This window comes from Neolamprologus brichardi, chromosome 18 (genome assembly GCF_056152115.1).
Source record: "Neolamprologus brichardi isolate AB-2024 chromosome 18, ASM5615211v1, whole genome shotgun sequence".
In the NCBI taxonomy this organism is placed as follows: Eukaryota; Metazoa; Chordata; class Actinopteri; order Cichliformes; family Cichlidae; genus Neolamprologus; species Neolamprologus brichardi.
The window spans coordinates 26587293-26608103 of NC_142121.1; the positions used below are offsets into that span (position 1 = coordinate 26587293).

The 20811-nt window shown below is 39.7% G+C and overlaps 3 protein-coding genes across 4 annotated transcripts; 2 read left to right on the plus strand and 1 right to left on the minus strand.

Moving 5' to 3' along the window:
• The first annotated feature begins 1633 nt into the window (after positions 1-1633).
• pif1 (PIF1 5'-to-3' DNA helicase homolog (S. cerevisiae)) lies at positions 1634-11006 on the plus strand. 2 transcript variants are annotated; one of them, XM_006786777.3, is made up of 13 exons: positions 1634-1688; positions 1916-2477; positions 2644-2767; positions 2933-3058; positions 3845-3998; positions 4496-4610; positions 5651-5757; positions 5977-6116; positions 6701-6807; positions 6898-6985; positions 7129-7274; positions 10255-10446; positions 10767-11006. In XM_006786777.3, the coding sequence occupies exons 2-13, from the start codon at positions 1926-1928 to the stop codon at positions 10812-10814; spliced, it is 1899 nt and encodes a 632-aa protein (XP_006786840.2). In that variant the 5' UTR covers positions 1634-1688; positions 1916-1925; the 3' UTR covers positions 10815-11006. The 2 variants fall into 2 exon arrangements, with proteins under 2 accessions (XP_006786840.2, XP_087687814.1); XM_087831688.1 differs by lacking the exon at positions 10767-11006 and having other exon boundaries at positions 10255-10575.
• Positions 11007-11465: 459 nt separating this feature from the next.
• On the minus strand, positions 11466-14302 carry LOC102778385 (ubiquinol-cytochrome c reductase hinge protein). The gene is made up of 4 exons (XM_006786778.2): positions 14151-14302; positions 13727-13780; positions 11913-12074; positions 11466-11837 (listed from the first exon to the last, which is right to left on the minus strand). Exons 1-4 carry the CDS (start codon positions 14196-14198, stop codon positions 11805-11807), a joined length of 297 nt encoding a protein of 98 aa, XP_006786841.2. The 5' UTR covers positions 14199-14302; the 3' UTR covers positions 11466-11804.
• A 136-nt stretch (positions 14303-14438) lies between these two features.
• Positions 14439-20309, plus strand: nsun4 (NOP2/Sun RNA methyltransferase 4). The gene is made up of 8 exons (XM_006786779.3): positions 14439-14575; positions 15809-16028; positions 16278-16425; positions 16513-16667; positions 16786-16946; positions 17071-17195; positions 17351-17483; positions 17614-20309. The coding sequence occupies exons 1-8, from the start codon at positions 14483-14485 to the stop codon at positions 17755-17757; spliced, it is 1179 nt and encodes a 392-aa protein (XP_006786842.2). The 5' UTR covers positions 14439-14482; the 3' UTR covers positions 17758-20309.
• Positions 20310-20811: the final 502 nt, after the last annotated feature.

Sequence of the window (20811 nt, forward strand, 5' to 3'; positions counted from 1 at the left end):
TGAAGAGTAAAACTGAGATTTAAACACACAAAGGGAATATCTTCATTCTCTGCCACGGACTCATTACTCCACATTTATTCTATATGCACAGCTATTTATAGTTGTTGTTTTTTTATCTTCCATATAAGTTAATAATCCTCACTGTGTTAACATTCCACATGCATGCAAACTGGTGCTCTTACTATAGTAAAGTGAGAAAGTGATATTACTATAACTAATGTGATATGATTAAATATGTGATTAATACATGAGAAAAGAAATCTGCCTCCACAATAGTCATAATGTCAAGAGAAATACTATTAATGACTAAAAGAAATCAAAAGAAGAGAAGGACATTTCTTTTTCCAGATTCAAGTACTGGTTTGTTTCATTTATTTTCCCTTTTTTAGAATTACTTTACCAAAAAAAAATAAGTCTGATTATTAAAAGAATTTAATGTAATGAGTTACTAACTGGCTTTGTAGAAACAGTGTTGCCTCTACACATTACAGACAACTGAGTTTAAAAAAAACAACAACAACACAGTTTTAAATTGTTTCTTTAAACACTTTGTTGCTTGTGCAGTGTGTTGAGGAGAACTGAGGAAACAAATCACCGTTAGTATGGACAGAGGAGGTCAGGAGAGTGTCTACATCCATCTTTAAAAGACACTGGAGGCTTTGTCGTTTGGGACTGCATTTCAGCCAGCAGTGTTAATGATCTTGTCAAAATCAATGGAATTATAAACGCAAAAAGTATGGCCATATTTTAATCCACTGTGTAATATCATCTGGAAAGTGTGTGATTAGCAAGAGTTACATTTTTCAGCACGACCGTGATCCCAAACACACTGCCAATGATTCATCCATGAAAAGAAAAACACACCTTTGACACTATCAGTCATGGCTCGGCCTCCCCAGACCTCAACATTACTGAAGCAATACAGGATTAACAGAGCAGAACAAAAGGCAGCCAATATCCACATACTGTATTTCCACGTGTATTTCACTCAGTCATTAATCTCTGCACCTAGTTCCCATTTCCTAGTAACATATAAAATATAAAAATATTAAGAAACGACGTGTGATTCAGGACTTTTGCACAGGACTTTGTCTTTGTGGTTTCTTGCTAACTGTAGCGTGTCTTATCACAACAATATTTACGAATTTATACATTGAAGATAATATTCAATCAGAATTGATCAGAATACATTAATTCCTAAGATCATTATGTGACGAACACCCCCTGACTTACTTTGTCAAAGTAAAAGACAAAGAAATAAGTAAGAAAAAAGTTGAAGAGAAAAAGCAGGAACAACTGGTTGACGCATGCGCACTTAAAGGTATATAAGGTAGACTACAAATGCTTCCGAATGACTCAAAAACAATCTGTTAAATGTATTTTCTGTTGAATTTAAAGTGAGAACAGCTGCTTTGTTGAGATCTCACCGGTCGGATTTGCCTGCCTTCATAGTAATTTCCGGATAGCCATGCGTATTTCACTCAAAAGTCAACGTCACGACAACGGGCTCACTGATTGGTTGCAGGAAGCAAGGGGGCGTCATTTCTCATCTCCCATTGGTTGTAATGTTAAATCTCCTCTCTCTGATTGGCCGGGAGCATCGCTTTGCTATTGGCTGATCTCACGCACCGACAATTTGAAAATCGGTGTTTTGCGTTCAGAAGTGCAGGAGCAGCTGACACACAAAGGTTAGTATAAATGTATTTAAAAACAGCGGTAAGAGGTTGATTTAAACCCGCATCGCATATTCAGCTTTGTTGTTTGTCTAGGTTGAGTAGTACAAGCACGGCTGCTTTTGAATTCAGGCTTTCTTAAACCATAGTAGCGTTTCCTCTTTGTAAGATTCATGCACTCTGGCAGCAACAGTGTTGTTAGTTTTATTGTTAATTCATGTTAAGTATGTTTTTGTGCTCAGAGTCGCTGTGATGTTATCGGGAGAGGACGGCGCACAGCTTCAGTGCACTGTGACGGTGGAGCAGCTCAACAGCTCGGGACAGGCCACCCGGAGGAAGGTCATCCGCAAAGCCTCAGTAATTCTGGGCCGGAATGAGCACCAGGAGATCATCCTGCGAGTCCACGACGGCAAAGTGCCCCAAAGCTACCATCTGAAAGAGTTCAAACTTTTCACCAAGTTTGCCAGAGATGGGAAGTGCACCGTGAAACTGGTCCCTGAAAACATCCAGGTCCTCATGTCAAACTGTCCAACTGACCAGCTTAGCCTCTTTCTCAAAACCCTGAGCATCAAACACCAGGCATGGAAGGGCAGCAAGCCTCTGAGCAACCGAGAGAAGCTCAAGGCTGGCCTGCCCCGCAGCTTCGAGGCCATCAGCCCCCTGCAGCAAAAAGACATCCAGAAAGTCAATGAGCTGAGAAGTAAAGTGGCTCCTAACGGACTGACGGACCGCACTAATAGGATGACAGCTGCAGGTACAGGACAGCAGGTCAAACGCTCCAGGAGTGACTGTAACTTCAGCCCAGTGAGTTGTATACACAGCACTCTCTCCCATTTACATTCAGGTTGCCTCACAGCAAACTGCAGGACTGTTTCCCACAGGAGGCACTGGTGTCCTGAACACATTCTCTCTGTTCACACTGTGGGTTACACTTAAACAAAGATGACAGCAGATATTGTCATTGTCCCAGGTAAAGGCCAACCCGAGTAAGAAGCCAATCCTCTCCTTACCATCACGCAAGCTTAACAAAGAGCAGGCTGCTGTTCTCAGTGCAGTGCTGAGTGGCAAGAATGTCTTTTTCACCGGAAGTGCAGGTAAAAAGTGCACAAAGATAAAGCTTCACAGTGATGACACTGAGACACTACTTGTTTTGCCTGACTCTTCTGCTAAATTACAGGCTGCATCTTGCTTATAAAATCCCTCTTGTGACATTTTCATCAACACAGCTTGGTGTAAATATTGCTCGGTTGTGTATTCAGGTACAGGGAAGTCCTTCTTGCTCAAGAGAATCATGGGATCTCTTCCACCAAAGAGCACTTTTGCCACAGCCAGCACGGGAGTGGCTGCGTGTCACATCGGAGGGACAACGTTACACAACTTTGCTGGTCAGTCAATTATCTGAAGTGTGTTAATATAATCACTGGGACTATCTGGAGCTCAATTTATTTCCCACAGCATCAACAAGATGACACAAATAATTGGTCAATTTACAGGTATCTTTTTTTTTTTTTAAAGCTTGTTCTAAAACTGAAATGGGAAAATTGGTTATAAGCACAAACATAATTATTCTGCTGATCCTTTTCTTGAAGTCAACTGTTAGAGCAGCTCCTTTTCTAATCAGAAGGTCTGAAGATCCTTGGCTCCCTAGCCTGAATGTATTAAATTGTCCTTGGGCAAGATGCTGAACCCTGATTTGCTTCTATTGGAGTGTGAGGTTAAGTGCTTTGCCTTAAGCAAACAAAAAAGCACTCAGATTATTGTGCGTGTGGCAAGAAAATACTTTGAATGCTCAAATTGGATAGAAAATGTAGAAAAACGTTATATAGGTACAGACTGCTTAAAATTACAGGTTTTAGTGGATATAACTGATAAATATGGATACTCATTTTAGCTGTCCTTATAATTGGCCCCTTCTTTGTTTCTTTACTCAATTAATTAAAACCACATCCTTGGACTCATTTTAATGTCTGCTTGATGCCCCGTTTCACTTTATGAATCTTTAAATCTTTGAGGCGGGCTCCTCGGATATCTTTTCACTTTTTAACAGACCTTTTTAATTAAATCTTAATATACAGTAGGATGTGAGCTGAGTATTTGCAAGGGTGTTAATCATTTTTGTTCTTCCTGGCTATCTTCTTTCTTTCCATTCTCTGAATCGTTGCTCTTTCTAGGTATTGGCTCAGGCTCTGCCCCACTGGAGCAGTGCATCGAGCTGGCTCAGAGGCCTGGGGTGCTCCAGCACTGGACTAGCTGTCGACACCTTATCATTGATGAGATTTCCATGGTGGAGGCTCAGTTCTTTGACAAGCTCGAGGCAGTAGCTAGGTGAGGATGGTGATTCAAAGATGGGCACCTGGACTGAGATCTAAAATGACTTTGTAATGTTAATTTATTCCAAAATGTAAATGTACATACTAGCATAGTCCATAGCAAGTGTTTGGTTTTGTTAGAGCTGAAGTCAAGAAGATCTTTTATTTTTTTTAAATATTATTTTACTTCTTTATTTTGATGGCAGTAACAAGTCAGTTTAAATTAGATCAGCAGTATTGTAAAAATTGCCTTAAAACAATGCACACATGTGGACCAAGAATTAAATACACTAAGGAAATCTCTGAAAAACAAACACAGCATGTCAGCACAAACACATCATAAAAACTGGTGGTTTGCTGATTTGAGCTTGGTTTGGAGCCACGGGACGTGGACACTCTGGTGTCACTGATTCGACCACAAACTCCTCTCTGAATCAAAGTATTCTAGAGTCAAATCTGAAGCCATTTGTCTGACAGACAAATGCTTGGCCAAAACTCTTTGAAATCTTGCAGGTCGGTGAGGAGGTCTACCGAGCCATTTGGAGGGATCCAGCTGATCGTTTGTGGTGACTTTCTTCAGCTGCCTCCAGTTTCTAAGGGAAAAGAAAAAGCCAGCTTCTGTTTTCAGGTCAGATCATAGTGGAGCCTCTTAGAAGTTGAGGTAACGCTTTATAATACAGCTTATAACTAAGGGTCTAACTTCCCCCTGTATTTTATTTTAAATGACAATGTAAAAATATTTACCTACAAATAAAGCAAAGACGTAGGCACATTAGAATACGACGGTAACAAGTCAGGAAAAAGCATTATTAAATTTAAGTGTGTGTAAATAATTGGATGTAATGTGCAAGTACTTTTGAAGTGTTGCATAACTTTGGGTGTTTTATAGAAAAGGAAACCCATATTATTCTGTTATTCATTTTAAGTACTGCATAAGTAATTTTAAATAGTGCCTAACTTCCAGGTATTTTACAGGATAAGAGACAGTCTTTTCCTGTACACTCGTTTTGAAAGTTATGTTTGAACAGTGACTGTGAAAGGAAACATACGCTTGCAAATTTTGATGGTATTTACTTTTTTTTTTTTCTTGTAAGTTGCTAATGGAAAATGGCCCATATTGCATTTAATTTGCTAAAATAAAAGGACATTTCAATAATAGAACATCCATTATGCACATCCACATATGTGATGTAAAAAGACTAATCCACTCCACACTACGCCCGTGTCCTGAAAAGTACAGCGTATTTGTGATGCACTATAAGGAAATATTGTTGTTTTTTTTTCTGCAAAATTATCATAAAATTGCCATGACTTAAATTTTCTTAGAGTACAGGTTGCTGTAAAAGTCTAACCCCCTTACGCGCTTATTCTAGTATTTGTATGTAAATAAACTTGCATTGTAATTTCAAATAAAATATTCAAAATCCATTTAATTAAGAGTGATTAGGCCCTTAGTTCCAGGTCTATTATTTAAAGTAACAGAAGTTTGGAAAGAAACTGGCTTACTTTTAAGAGCAATTTACTTTTCTGATGCTGAGACTGCACTGAGTTGTTGCATTTTTCAACACGTCTATTCTGTTCACGAGCCAGATTCTGTTCTGCGTATTTCCTCGAGAGCATTAATGCATTTTTGGGGAAGATGAACTTTTCCACTTTCTGACCCTTCAGGCCAGGAGTTGGCGTAAGGTGATCCAGATCAATATGGAGTTAACGGAAGTGCGGAGGCAAACAGACCAGAGCTTCATCTCCCTCCTGCAGGCACTGAGGGTGGGGAGGTAACCCTGTTTCATTATCACATTTTGTTTTGTTCAACTAATGCAATCTCACCTGAAATTGTATTACATCATGTATACCATGTTGTTTCCACTTATGTACGTGTATATGTTATAAATGTCCTTGAGGCTGTTAAGGTTTTTGAATTGCTCTGATTGGGCAGGAAAATCTTTAAAGGAAGGTTGTGGTTTGTTTGTTTTTTGTCAATTAACACAATTCAGGGTGACGGAGGAAGTCACAGCCAAGCTGATCAAAAGTGCCAACCATCAGATTGAAAGGGACGGTATCCTAGCGACCAGGCTGTGCACACACAAAGATGACGTTGATCTCACCAACGAGAACAAACTCCAGCAATTACCAGGTCTGAATTCTTCTGATTCTGCCCACAAAAAAAAAGAAACACATGTTACTTTGTTTGGCTTGGATCCAATTGAAAATGGACAACACATGGCAACTTTGTTATAATCCATTTCCTCTCAAGAGTGTGGTCTGTCCTGCCTGGCAATTTGAGAAATGTTTTATTTATTTATTTTTCCAAACTGTTTCATTAACTGGCATAGACATTTCTGATCGTCTGAACAAAAAACCATAACTTTGTGAAAAGCTCAAACTCTTTTTCCTGCTGTTTCTATACATGCAAGTTGTGTTTACATGTTTGTGCCTCCCCAAAAGCCCAGTTTCACCCAAGATAAACCCCAAACAGATGCTTTCAGTCTCAACAGGGTGCTGATTTTGTCATTTCCTGTAGTGGTGTACCAGTATTTTCAAGGACACAACTATTCAGGAAACTTTGGAGTGTATTTGGCCGACAGTAGCACCAGATTTTTTTTATGTATGTTTAAGGTCTTCCCTTTCATTTCCCCCATCACATTTACTGTCTGTTACCACATTCCTTTAAGAAGTGCCACTAGTTTTCAGTTGAATTAATCTCTCACTGCTCCTTAGGGTCAGCGCGTCTGTTTGAGGCACTAGACAGCGACCCAGTGCTGGTCAAGACTATAGATGCTCACAGTCCTGTCGGCAGGCTGATCCAACTCAAAGTGGGAGCTCAGGTGTGTGTGTGTGTGTGTTCCCAGAGAAACTATTTTATTTTACACAAACCCTTTTTAACACCTGCTTTACTGCTTGCTTGTATTTTTAAGGTCATGCTGACAAAGAACTTGGATGTTGCTCGAGGTCTGGTGAATGGAGCACGAGGTGTCGTGGTTGATTTTGAGTCTGGAAAACATGGTCCGTATCTAATTGTGAAAATATATTTGTTAAAAATCCTACGTAAGCAATGGCAAGAGAGGATTTTATATTAGTTTGACTTTTGTAGGAAACACACTTGTCTACATCCTTGGCATCTTGTCCAATGCTGTTTGTTTCCGCAGGACTCCCACGCGTGCGTTTCCTGTGCGGCGTCACAGAGGTGCTGAAGCCAGAGCGCTGGGTGTTTAAGTCCGGTGGTGGGATCCACCTGAGCCGACAGCAGCTGCCACTCAAATTGGCCTGGGCCATCTCCATCCACAAGAGCCAGGTCAGTAAACATTCGGTGCTCACTTCCCGATGATGACCTTATATTTTCTTTGTAGAGCACGTTGTTTGGTGTTGTCATGGGACACCAGTGTTTTATGTGGGTTTGTCTTTGATAAACTGTTTACATGATTATTTAAAAAGTTCAAATTAAAAATTAGTTCAAAACTGTGAAGCACGGTGGTGCACTGTTGCCTCACACTAACATTTTAATCTACAGCCCTGCTTGGGGTCTTTCTGTGTGTAGTTTGGATGTTTTCCGGGGGTTTGCATGTCATTTGTTGTAAAAGAAAAACAGCAAAAAAAAATGCCATGATTAGGTCTAATTCCAGCATCCCTGTTGAAGCTCAGCTTAGTTCATATTATTCACTTTGCCTCCTGGTTAACATGAGTGAGATGAAGACAGAAGGCAATTTCAGAGGTGCAGATGGTCATTTTTGTATTTTTCTTTTTAAAAAGAAAGTTTGAGTATGTTTATATTTGGATTATCTTGCATGCCAAATTATGTTCAATGGTCCACCGCCTTGCAACAGCTATAAAATGGATTGTATTGAAATTTTGTACAAGGGATTCAAGCAGAGCCTGTTAGTTGCCTTAACCTCTTTGGACATGTTTGCACTTGTTACTGGAAACATATTTCTCTCCTTTTGTAACTATAAAAATATTATTTTAAACTTGATCTAGACACATGGTTTGCCGATGGTGAACATTATACCTGCTAAACATCTTTTTCCCTCTGTCACCAACTTTGAAAAGCTGCACTTTGTCAGTGTTCAGTGTGATAAACTAAAAATGTGGGATAAAAAATTAGAAAAAGGAATATATGGAATACAATGAATATTTAATTTACTCTGTTCCACTACATGGAAATATTTTCCATCCAATATCTTTATTGCTTTTATCTTTATTAGTTTGGACCAGTTACAAAAATGGAACAGTAGTGGCTATGCAGTAAAGACTACATAACCTAATCACTACAATTGCTGACTTTATTTTTTATTTTTTTAAATAAATTAAAAAAATTTATTCACATTTGGATCAATTTAAAAATCAGTTAATCACAGATTCCTGTTTGTCACTATGAGCGAAGTAGAGTTCCTCTGTTTAACATGTTCTGAATGTACAGCTTGATTTCAAAGGCTTTTTATTGTCTATAGCTGACATTAGCAAACATATTGTAAAAGTAACAAGTTGTTTTGGCTTGTTGGACACACCACTAATTTTTCTTTTCACATCTTAAAATATACCAGAATAATATCTTTATAAATGTAAGATGTTTTTTCAAATTTTTTTTAAATTTATTTATTTTTAATTATCTCTTCATTTTCTGAGATTTTAACACAAATTTACTTGACTGGCTCTCTGTTAAAGAGTTGGCCAGACCAGGATCTGTCCTCCTCCTCTCTCTTGTTTTCTCCCTTCCTCACTGTTCTAATGCCACCTAGAAAGCACAAAAACAACAATATCACATAGAAAGTCCCTCTGGCCATTTTAAATCTTATAATGATCGTATAACAGGCTGAGAAAATTAAGTGCAACAATTCTATTTGAGGGGAAATTGCTATAGAAGCCCAATCTAACCACAAGCTGTAACTCAACAATTGCCAATCTTCCGCTCTGCTGCACCGACACACTCAATATCCTGACCTCCATCTGAGAATCTATCTAAAGGTAAAAGGGTTATCTCTTGATAATTGGGTTAATTGGTAATGACCAATGAGTGCAAACGGGTGATCTACAGCAGACACGTCAGGGCACAAGGATATAAAAATTAGATTCCATACCAATGTCCTCATAGTGTGACCTGAATAAATTATAATTTCAGGTTGGAGGTGTATACGCTGGTCAGGTGAATCTGAAAGTTGATGCTCCTGGCCTGTCACAAATCTTATACTGTAGACTAAACAATTATCCTTTGTTTGTTTCCCTCCAGCTAACAAAAAGCTGGGATCTTGTAAAATTTAAAAATGCAATGATTTTATTCACAACAAAACAAAAATACACATCAGATGTTTAAATGTCGTGAAAAATATTAGCTCATGCTGAATTTGATGGGGGCGGCAAATGTCTCAAAAAATGGGGGCAACAAAGGCTGGAAAAGTGGTACTAAAAAGAAACAGCCAGATGAACATCAGGTCAGAAACATACAATAATAATAATAATAATAATAATAATAATAATAATAATACTTTTCTCTCTCCAAAAATCCAGCAGCTTGTTTTCTCAGTGTTTAGATGTTTATGGACTGTTGCTAAAAGAAGAGTGGACGCTACACTAGGGCTGTGCGATATGACCAAAATCTCATATCCCGATATAAGAATTCTATCGTCCGATAACGATATAAATCACAAAAATGTAACATTTTCTGTAAATTCTGTGAATCTCGGGCAGCTCGACTTGCGTGAAGTGTTTCCAGCTGCGTGTCATGTAGCTGGAGTCGAGTGTTTTAACCGATGCATTAAACTAGACATTTTTAGACATAAGTTGTAATGGCCGCCGTTTTCTTTGTATTTATTACATGGCGTGCTGCGGGGAAAAGCCTGTTCTAACGTTTGAGTCGTTTCATCAAAATGATGAAAAAATATTACCTTAAACAGTTTATTTTGCGACACCACAAAACAAACAATAGCGTAAAATGAAACGATAGATGTTTTTATATCATCATCCGATATATATCGTTATATGAACAGCCCTATGCTTCACCGTGGCAAACATGGCCCTGTCCCAACTTTGTTTTTTGTTTTAAGAGCTGTCGCTGCCATTAGATTCAAAATGAGCTAATGTTTTCTTTAAGTGGTACATTGTGTTTTTATTTGCATTTTAAGCAGCAACATAACAATTTGCTAATTGGGGTTTGTAGTTGAATCCTAGAATCGAGTAGTCAGCTTTTTGGGTTTTTCAAACACTGGACTTCCATTAGTACATGTTGTTTTTATGTAACAATGATGGTTATCATGTTATGGTTTTATGCTTTTGTTTTGAAGGGAATGACGCTGGACTGTGTGGAAATATCTTTGGCTCGTGTGTTTGAGAGTGGCCAGGCTTACGTGGCCCTGTCTCGGGCTCGGAGCCTCGAGGGTCTAAGGGTCATGGATTTTGACCCCCGCGTGGTCCGGGCAGACCCAGAAGTCCTCCTCTTCTACAGAAAACTGAGGAAGGAAAGGTTGCTCATGCAGGTGAGGGCAAATATTACCTCAGCCTGTAGAAAATGTTTATTCGTATCTCACATTTTCTTTTTTCAGTTTCTCATTTTCATTTATTTATAGTAAAAGTAGCTGCCTGGCATTGGTTTAATGTTAAGCTCTGCAGTTTCACTTCAATGTTAAGTTTATGTTAAGCAGAAAAAAATGAGACCAAATCTCTCAGGTAATATTTTGGAAAGCTCCTTTTTTCCCTAGTTGGTGAGATGGATCAAACTACACTGGAGTGCTGTGGATGAAAAACCTCATTCACCAGCTGTACTTATGATCTTCTTTGTCCTCATTTTTCTCTGCAGGCCTCCATGGATGATTTTGTCAGCAACAATAAAGAAAACGCATGGTGAGGCTGGCTCTAAATCCACTCTAATGATATGCACTATGTGCATGAGTTATTGAGCTATTTCACCATTTAACCTTATTTTCTTGAGACTTCAATCTCTACTTGGAGTCACACTGCCACCATCTGCTCATCACTATACTTTTTTTCAGAGGTTATTTTTTAAATTATTTTTTTTTTTACATGTATTCAAATAAAATTTTAGCCAAATTATGTGTGAATTTTTTTTTATCAGTCATTAATATTTAAGGGAGGAAAAACAATGACGCTCCTTGGCTTTAGAGGTCTCGAGGAGAAAATAAAATCTATAGCTGCCTTTAGTCACCGAGTGGCAGCATCTACTCCTTACATTCTCCCACCCGTTTGGGATGATGTAAGGGAATTAACCATGTCTGTGTTAAAGCTGTGGGGAGAGAAAAAATGCTCTGATCTAATTAACTTTTACCTCAACTGCTTTTCAAAAATTGCAAACCTGGGACAAGTGTTCCAGTGCATGCGCCATTAAATAGAAATGCCGTCAACCAGAGACCAATTTTGTGTCATCGTAAACATCAGTGAGACCATTTAGCGTTGGTGGCTGGATAAAACTAATTAAACCATCAGTCATGGAGCCCTCCTGAGAACGCAGATGCTCTGAAAAGAAGCAGCTCAGACTAAGTAGAATCCAAAGACAACCTTTATTTTCTGGTCAGCAGAGTGAAGTCATGACCAAACCTGAGCCGTTTCCATTACTGTAGCAGCATATTTGCTCTAACATTCCACCTCATCACATTTTCATTACAGCCAATCCCTTCTTTACACAAATTTTTAGAGTGTATGCTCCAATATGTTATTAGTGACTCTTGATGTCGATACTGCTATCAGCTATATTGGTATGCACTGCATACAAACAGGTGTCAGGAACGTAGTCCAAGGGAATTCAGGAGAACAACAACAGGCTTCATTTGTAGATTATTTTACATTATCAGAAATTATATCGGGTCTACTGGACGGGTTGTCATTTCACATTGTGGAACAGCTTGTGTGCGACCTGTAGAGACAGAAAGTGGCACAATGAGCATCTTCACTAGGAGAATAATCTTTCCTTTGTCTAGCGCGCACTTACACAATGGTCCCGCGCATGCAGGAAGTCAAAGAGTTCTTCTGTACACTCTTCAACAGTGTTGGACCTTGAACTGACCCGGGTTTCACAGAGCTCCAGACGCTCCTTGTAGTGCACACAGTGTTCAGTCTCCTCACACTTGGCTCTTATCGCTTCTAGAGGGTCCTAAAAAGAAAGGAAGCCATGCTATTCATCAGGAAAATGATGGCAAAAACTCTGGTAGGAAAACCACAACTCTCAAACCATGAAGGTGATTTTATAATGAAGTTAGAGGTTTAATAAGCCAGGCTTCCTGTGTGCTCAAATAAAATGGGGTGTTTTATTCAATTCAATTTTATTTATATAGCGCCAAATCACAACAACAGTTGCTTCAAGGCGCTTCATATTGTAAGGTAGACCTACAATAAATACATACAGAGAAAATCCCAACAATCATATGACCCTGCTATGAGCAAGCACTTTAGCAACAGTGGAAATGAAAAATTCCCTTTTAACAGGAAGAAACCTCAGGCAGGTCAGGGAGAGGCGGCCATCTGCTGCGACCGGTTGAGGTGAGAGAAGGAAGACAGGACAAAAGACATGCTGAGGAAGCATCATATTACTCAAAATGATCCCTATGAGTGTTCCCCTACATCAGAAGCATTATTAAAATCTATAAAAATTCAATGGAAAGCTGTTTATTATTTCTGTAGAAAAATGTTAATCAAGTGATTTACTCTACAGAGCAATAAAAACAAACCTCTTAAGCTAATTATTTTAACACTTGGGTGCTCTCAGTGTTGCCGTTTACCTCTAACATCATGACTGCGCTCAGAAATTTTAAACTGGATCCATTTAAACATTGAAGGTTACTGTCCCACAGCCTAATGTGGAAACTGCATTATTATTTTAGCAGATCAAAGTGAAATTAATTTGATTGATTGAACAGGTATTCTGCTGTGTGTTCTGTGTTCTAGTAGGTGCAATACTAGCAGTACAAAAGAGACTTAATAGCAGATTAAAACAAAATATAAAACATTTATACATGTTTTGCATCACCAAATGAATACACGCACATGAGTCAGTGAAAATACTTCCAACTGATTTTAACTCAAAACTCTGAAGATCACCTCCAGACTAGATTATACGTTTTCAGCGTAAGTTACCAGGTACACAGAGAGCTGATTTCCTAAAATATAAAACTCTGATTTTAAGCTTGAGATCCCTCACTAAGCCGCTAAACTTACCTTGTTGTGCACCACTATGCTCATCTCAACAGCCATAGTTCCATTCCTAGCTCTTCCAGTAAACATGCAAGTCTCCTTGGTCATTACAGTAAAGATTTTAAGACCTATACTATATCTAGTGATGTAAAAATCTGGTATTTTGATACATTTCTTTTCCTTTCAAACACAGAAAACAAACTGATTTCTCCAATATCCATTACTGGCATTTTGTTTTCTTTAATCAACTTATTTATACTGTTCAGATCAGCTGGTTATTGGGTTTGTTGTGCATCAAACAAGTTTTGCAAGCAGGGAAGCTGCAGAGTGCCCTCTGGCGGACAAAATATTCATCAACACTTATACCATAGAAGAAGGGTGTTTCTTTTGTTTGTCTTTTGTAAATATATAATTCGTTATATAGAAATGCTGATACCAATACACAGACACATAGGTAATATCGGCTGATAATACTGGCCCGCCAATAAATCAGTCAGACTTTGTATAGTAACCCATCCACGTATGAGGGTTTTTTCAACCTTTTGTCCTACATAAAAAGCTGTTTGTGACCAGACTACATGTTGTTATAATAAGTATTAATAAATAAACAATTACCACCAACTCTTCCTCCTCTTCTTCTTCCTCCTCCTCAGCAGGGGCATCTTCCTCCTATTCAGAGACATTTATATCAATGTTTTAAAATCCAGTTACAACCCAGCACAGCTTATAGATTTATAGGGCTTTTTTTTACGTTTTGTGTACATTTTTATTAATTACGTTAGAGAATGTCCAGATATTGTAATCACCTAATAAAACTGTGCCGTATGAAACGCACTGAATCAGTCACAGTTAAAATAAGCAGTCTCTCAGGGTAACACCGTCAGCTGCCAGCCTCGTTTAATGGCGAGAATTATATTTTAAAAGGAGCTGTCAGTAAACTCGCAGGGTACACCGCTAAACTGAGCAGCAGAGTTGGGTAACTTCGTCAAACACACAGACAGACCAGTCTATAAAGACACAATACGATATTTTTCGGTACCTCATCGTCGGGGTCCCCGTGTGTGAGCATTTTTTTCTCGAAAACCATGGTTATGTCTGACAATTTTACAAAATAAAACTCAGAAAGCTGAAACTCCTCGGTTTCACTACTTCTGTTCGAGGACGCGAGGTCGGTCACACGCCGGAAACTACTAGAAGGATAACCGGATAACGTTTCCTATTGGTTGACTGAAATTATTGATGTCCACGTGAACCAATAACAGATCTCCATTTTATATAAGGCCCTACCCCATTCAAATATTCAATACGTGCGGAACCATTGTTTAACTGTCAGCGCAAAGTCGGACGAAAAAAAAGCTGGGACACGGCAAGATGGCGCTGCTCTGGGACACCAGCCTGCTGTTAAGAAAAGTTAAAGATTTAAGATGTTTGACACCCAGACGACACCGAGTGAAAGAGAAATGGGTACGTGCTCAACGGGAATAACTGACGTTAATAATACCAGACAGTATTTGCATTTAGCACTCGTGTGGCTGCTAAACACAGTGGAAAAGAAAAAAATGGTAAACTCTGTAACATATTGTATTATTTAAATAGTTTCGTCTGTTACTGTTACTGTCTTGGAGCAACTGTAACCCACATAATTTCCTTAGGGATTAATGAAGTATTCTCACTCTGATATAAGGTAAAGACAGAGGTTGTACAGGTCTAAAGACCGTGAAAGTTAATATTTGCCTTGACCACCTTTATTCTTCAGCACAGCAGGAACTCTCTTATTAGTGAGATTGAGATCCTAATCTTTATTCAAGCTTATTGTCATTTCTTTAAGTAATCTTCAGAAATAGTTATTCGGGCTTCTTGAAGGACATTCAGAGCTCGTCTTTGGATGTTGGCTGCCTTTTGTTTAGTTATCTGTCAAGATGATCCCACACTGTTTCAGTAATGTCGAAATCCGGGCTCTGGGGAGGCCCAATCCATGACTAATAGTGTTTCACTTTGTGTTTTTGTATCCAGGTTTACTTTTATTATCCTGTTGCCAGTCAGACACTTCCTAGATGTGTTGCAAAGTGGATTAAAATTTGACCATACATTTCTGTGTTTATAGTTTCATCCATTTTGACGAAATCCCCAACACCCAACATGACTTTCAGATACTGTTCACATTGTAGATAATTTGGGGGGTTTAGCCCCTTTTTTTTCTCGATTTGTCCAGTTTCTTTGGTCAAATCAGTCCAGAAATGATGTTTTATGTCTATCAAACTGTTTTATCTTTGGCATTTTTACATTCATTTTACATTCAATTAAAGAAATTGGAAGAGATGATGTGTTTTGTGACAGCCTGGTAGTAACAAAGTGCCTAAAGATACAATTTAAAACTGGTTCTTTGTTAAGTTGTTTTTTATGTATAGACACAACCCTAGTTCATCATTTGAGTTAGGAGACTCTTTTTGTTCTGAAATGATTCATAGGTCAGTGTTGAGTGGCTTTACAAAAAGAAAACTTGCCTCTGAAAATGGTCAGGTACATATATTTGTACACAGATGTACATTATAGGTCTACTCTAATTTTACATGTATTAAAGCCAGCTTTCTACTCTCCTGGGCATTTAAATTTTATATTGAAATTGGCAAAAAGAGAGCATGGATAAAAATGAATTAACATTTATATTAAATGTCCTCCTCCTTTGCTCTCTGACAGGCTGCTACACGTCCCAAGTTCCCACCCACCAGATTGGCCGTGCATCACTTTGACGCCACCTATAGCACCCCTCTGGGGCAGCTGTGGCCCTCAGTGCGACTCGCCATGCTGTCAGAGAGAAAATATGGAGCCCTGCTCAATAATTTCTCCTATAACGCTGTTCTGACAGAGCTCAAAGCTCAGGGATGCGTAGATTTCATCAGTGAAAGAGAGAAAGACGGTAGGTGTGCTAGCCTCAGTCACAGTTATGGTTATTGCTTATTACTGATGCAGGAAATGCTGTGCTGTGGCAATCTCTGATGCTCTGAAGAGTTCAGAAAATTTTATGAAGCTAGCGCTGGAGTGTGAATGATTTGATTTAAATTCATTCAATAGACTATTTACTAAAACATTTCACTGGGAAAAGTCAATATCTTAGTAATTAACACTATTAAAAAGTCACTTATATCATCTGGAATATAATTTGCAGTTCCTTCTTGCTTGGAGGAAAAATCCAAGGAACCTAGTGATGTTTCCACGAAGAGCTCTGACGTTGATGGTGAGCAGCTATCTCTAAGCCCAAACATCAAGTGTTTAGTGTTTCCGAGAGGCGATGTAACGCGATTCAAGCCTGCAAGGTGAGCAATATTTCCTATCCTGCTGCTAACAACAGCATCTTCTAGCAGCGTGCAGTCCGACCCTCAGTTCTCTTTTCTCCTCTTCAGGCCAGACAAGAACGGCCTGTTGGGTTACTACCTGATGGATGCAGCATCTCTGCTGCCCTGTCTTGCACTGGATGTTCAAGAAGGTCACAGCGTGCTTGACCTCTGTGCTGCTCCAGGAGGCAAGACCCTGGCTTTGCTTCAGACCCAGGCCATCAGTAAGTCAAAGTACTTTTACCCTTTTTCAGTTAGTTTTTTGAATCTCCGATCTTTATCACATATTCTCTATTTGCTGTTCTGCTGTTAACCGTCCACCTGTTTGTGTTTATGTCAAAGGGTTTTTGTGCATAAATGACAGCTCAGTGTCTCGAACACTACGACTGAGGAAGGTCCTCCACAGCTATGTTCCTAAGCATTTTTTGACAAATGAGAACCTGCGCATCACCTCTTTCGATGGCACCAAATGGGGGGAAATTGAAAGCAACACTTTTGACAGAGTAAGCCAGTGCCACATTGTCACAGTCATCCTTTTCACATGTTTTGCTCTTTGTCATTATGTTTTTATTCAAAAACTCTCAGTTTTGTTCAGCCTTTCCTTTTTTTTTTCCCCTCTAAATTCAGGTCCTTGTTGACGTTCCCTGCACCACAGACAGACATTCACTCATGGAGGACGACAACAACATATTCAGTAAGAGTCGGACTGGGGAGAGACGCAGGCTCCCGCAGGTACAGCTGGAGCTGCTGCTGTAAGTTTGGAGGAAATGTGAACAAAATGGGCTTTGAGGCTGTTAAAGTTTGCATGGTTTCATATAAATATGCGCACAATTACGCAAAATAACAGCTTGTAGTGAGAACTTTTATTTAGATGTTATGTAAATCGAACCCTCTGTGTTTCCTGCAGAGCGGGAATCCAGGCCGCTTGTCCTGGTGGGGAGATCCTCTACTCCACCTGCACGCTCTCACAGAACCAGAACCTCAGTGTGGTTGAACAGGCTATCTACCAAGCTCGAGAGAAAGATGGCATCCATCTACAGGTTAGTGAGACACTTTTTTGTATCAATAAGAAACACATCAAAGTTGTGGGAGATATAAAACACACAGAAACTGAAATCAGACCTCGAATAACTGCCCGTTTTTTTTTTCTCATATCTCGATCACATTCAGGTTGTGGATCTGAGGCCCCTGATGCGCATGTTCGGGAACACCTTTCACTTCGCTCCGGACCTCCACCTGGGCGAGATGGTCATCCCGCACGTAGCAGCTAACTTTGGACCCATTTACATGTGCAAGCTAAAGAGGCTGACGTAGGACGTGGACTCTTGCACAAGTTCGCCTGAGACTTTCAAATACTGAGCAACTCTGCTGCCAGAGTCAGCTGGATTTGCAAACTGCTTCTGGTGGACCCGGGCTTTCATCATAACTGTTTTCTGGAGCTTTTTGAAGCCTTCTAAGCCAACCATGACTCTCAGAGACGTTTCTCCTTTTTCCTCTGTTTTCTCAGTCCTATATGATTACTAAGCCTTAACACTGGGTCACCTTTGCAGGCTACACAGCACATGTAAATAATATCAGTTTTAGATTGTGCAGGTAAAGCATGAGACAAACAGGAAAGAGATTTTTCCTCTGTGCAGATTTGGATCAGTGAATTCACCAGACATGAGGACAGGTGACTCTGAGCGCACAATATCCTAACACTTTTTTTTTGCAGCTTTCTAGAAGGGTCCTTATGCTTTAAAACTAGCTGCACGAGCTGATGAATGACCTCTTTTTAGTTTCAAAGGGACGTGAGGAGTACTTCCTAAAGTCTGGCCTGCATTGACCCATCCCTTCAGTGTCCTCATCATTCATGCTGGTCATCGTGATTGATGCGGAAGCACTAAACTGCTGTTAAACGAATAATTAAACTGAACTTATTGACGATGTGGATGTTTAGGTTTTTATCAGTAAACCATTCAAATTAATGTAACTTAAAGTTACATTATCACTAGAATTCACCCGAGGGCACACTGTGCACCTGAGTGTTCTTTGTACAGATCTTTTCTACTGTGACATATTAAAGAGATGAATGAATGAATGCTTTATTGGCCATATGCAGGTTGCCCCGCAGAGGAATAGGACCCCCCCGACTTACACACACAACAAAGACATCACATGGGAATGCAGTTGGAGATCGGCAGCATTACAGAGAAAACACTGAAAAAGTACACAACAATGGGAAAAGTACAAGAGGAAAAAAATAGACCTCTACTCATGCTGGGCACCTATGGGAGGACAGCATGAGAACAGGAAACAAAAAAAAAAACCTCCTCTGCACAAAAAAGCACATAAATGTCCACATTACAACATTGGAGCAGATGTGACACACAACCAGGATATGCATATGGCAGTGTGAGAAGAAGTCAAATAGTCATTCAATAAGTTGTTAGTCAGTACTGTACATCTGCACGTTCTTATCACATTTTGAGTGTGATAAAATGTTAATATTTAAGTGGTGCTCGTCTGATAGTGATCGTAAGTTACAGGCAATAACTACAAGAAAACAATGGACAAAGGATTAAGATTACAATTAGGAAGGATGTGTCATTTTCTTTAAAGGTCTCCTCCACTCATGTATAGCTATTTATGAGTTGCTGTTTAATTTTTGCCCTCTAGGTGTCAACAGTAGATCAAGATTACAAGTGTCCTGTATCTTCCTTGTCCACTAGAGGACACTGAGCGTTTATATGTGGAAATGCTACTGTAATTCCACTATGTGTGTTTGTCTTGCTGTACTTTGTCAGCTGCACAGGGATGATGTTTGTGGTTTGGGGGAAAAAAACACAAATTTCCATCAGAATTACCTGCTCTCTTTAGCTCGGCAATGAAAATGGGCTTGTCTTGTTCTTTGCTTATTCATCAGGTTTGATGGCTTTGCCTAATAATGCGATATATGGCTGTGTGAGAGGAGGGCATAATGACAAGGCAGGTAATGACTTCTTTGACCATTTGGCTTCTCACATCTGAATCTGCGCAGCTTTCATTACTATAGCTGGATTGAGTCCGTTTTTGCATCGGCATCACTCAGAGGTGAAATGTTTCCTCTTATCACAGCCTAATGTGAGCGCAGAGGTGCCTCTTTTTCTTTTTTTTCCCATCACACCGCCGATGACCCTTTATGTTGTCCTGGCCCAGGCAATGTAGCATGAAAAAAGGTGTGTGTCTCTGTGTGTGCGTGTTTCTTAACGAGTCCACCATCCACATCCCACTGTCATTAAGCTGCTCCGGAGCTGACTCCCATCCCCGTGCCGGGATGGACGTCAGCCATGCGGCTCCCAGATGAACATTAAAGAGGCAGCAGAGAGCTAAAATGGGACGACTCGCCCTGTTTTGCCCCTCCGCTTTTTTTTATTCCACAGATGAGTGCAGATAATTTTCTGTGCGATTGTGAGTGATTACTGTATTACTGCGGTAAAAGGGGGATGTATCGGGGAATGCAGGGGGAATTAATGACACATAAAAACTATTTTTGTATTGACTGCGTTCGTCCCCAGGGCCTCGAATGCCTCCTCGCATATCTTGTGATTACCTAAACGTATTGTAAATATGTGTTTCCTATGGGCTCCTACATAAATTTACATGTTTTAACACTCAGGAGACGGCAGACTGTTAGAGATGAGTTACTCTCTATTCTGCCTGTCTATGGACTCAACTGGCTGCCTGCTTTATTATTGAATTAGCCAATGAAGCGCTGTGCGTTTGTGTCCCTATGTGTAAGCCTGTGTTAGGGAGACATGCTGTGTATTAGAAAGATGAATATTATGGATTTAACTACACACCCACATGCTTCTGCTGTGTTTTCTAGTACATTTTTTTGTTAATAAACCTGCAAAAACACTAATGGTTTGATGTTTTCACCTTGTGCCTCGCGAGCTCGGAATGAATGTTAAAACTGAGCATCTACAGCAGGTTGTTTTAATAGTTAAATCGGTGTTTGTGCCGTCAGTGGTTCAAAGTGAACTTTAAGGTGTCTGTTTGGTAAAGACGCACATGGAGGAATGTTGCAGGTTGTAGTAGTTAAGCTGCTCTTCCTGCTGTGGAGATTCCAGCCCAGAGGTGAAGTTCAGACTCGTGTCCCAGCTAGCAGCGGGGCAGAAGATCTCAGCAGTCGGGGTCTTTGTTGCAGATACATTAATGTAGACTTGAGCCCAGCAGGATGTGCTCTCTGCTGTTCTCAACCACAGAGTGCACAGAAATGCTATAGAGTGTGTGTGTGTGCGTTTTTTGTTTTGTTTTTTTCTTCTTCATTTTCAGAGTGCAGCTGCTCGTCTCTTTACTGTTCAGCTCCACAGCTCGCTCATATTTACAGGCCTCCAGTCGTCTATT

Excerpts from the sequence above, each read along its gene's own strand:
- LOC102778385 (XM_006786778.2), bottom strand. The coding sequence starts at position 14,198 with ATGGTTTTCGAGAAAAAAATGCTCACACACGGGGACCCCGACGATGAG. Across the intron at positions 13,781-14,150 it reads ACGGGGACCCCGACGATGAG|GAGGAAGATGCCCCTGCTGA; the intron begins GTACCGAAAAAT and ends GTCTCTGAATAG. Across the intron at positions 12,075-13,726 it reads AAGAGGAGGAAGAGTTGGTG|GACCCTCTAGAAGCGATAAG; the intron begins GTAATTGTTTAT and ends CTTTCTTTTTAG.
- pif1 (XM_087831688.1), top strand. The coding sequence starts at position 1,926 with ATGTTATCGGGAGAGGACGGCGCACAGCTTCAGTGCACTGTGACGGTG. Across the intron at positions 4,611-5,650 it reads AAGCCAGCTTCTGTTTTCAG|GCCAGGAGTTGGCGTAAGGT; the intron begins GTCAGATCATAG and ends CTGACCCTTCAG. Across the intron at positions 6,808-6,897 it reads AACTCAAAGTGGGAGCTCAG|GTCATGCTGACAAAGAACTT; the intron begins GTGTGTGTGTGT and ends TGTATTTTTAAG.
- nsun4 (XM_006786779.3), top strand. The coding sequence starts at position 14,483 with ATGGCGCTGCTCTGGGACACCAGCCTGCTGTTAAGAAAAGTTAAAGAT. Across the intron at positions 14,576-15,808 it reads ACCGAGTGAAAGAGAAATGG|GCTGCTACACGTCCCAAGTT; the intron begins GTACGTGCTCAA and ends GCTCTCTGACAG. Across the intron at positions 17,484-17,613 it reads AAGATGGCATCCATCTACAG|GTTGTGGATCTGAGGCCCCT; the intron begins GTTAGTGAGACA and ends GATCACATTCAG.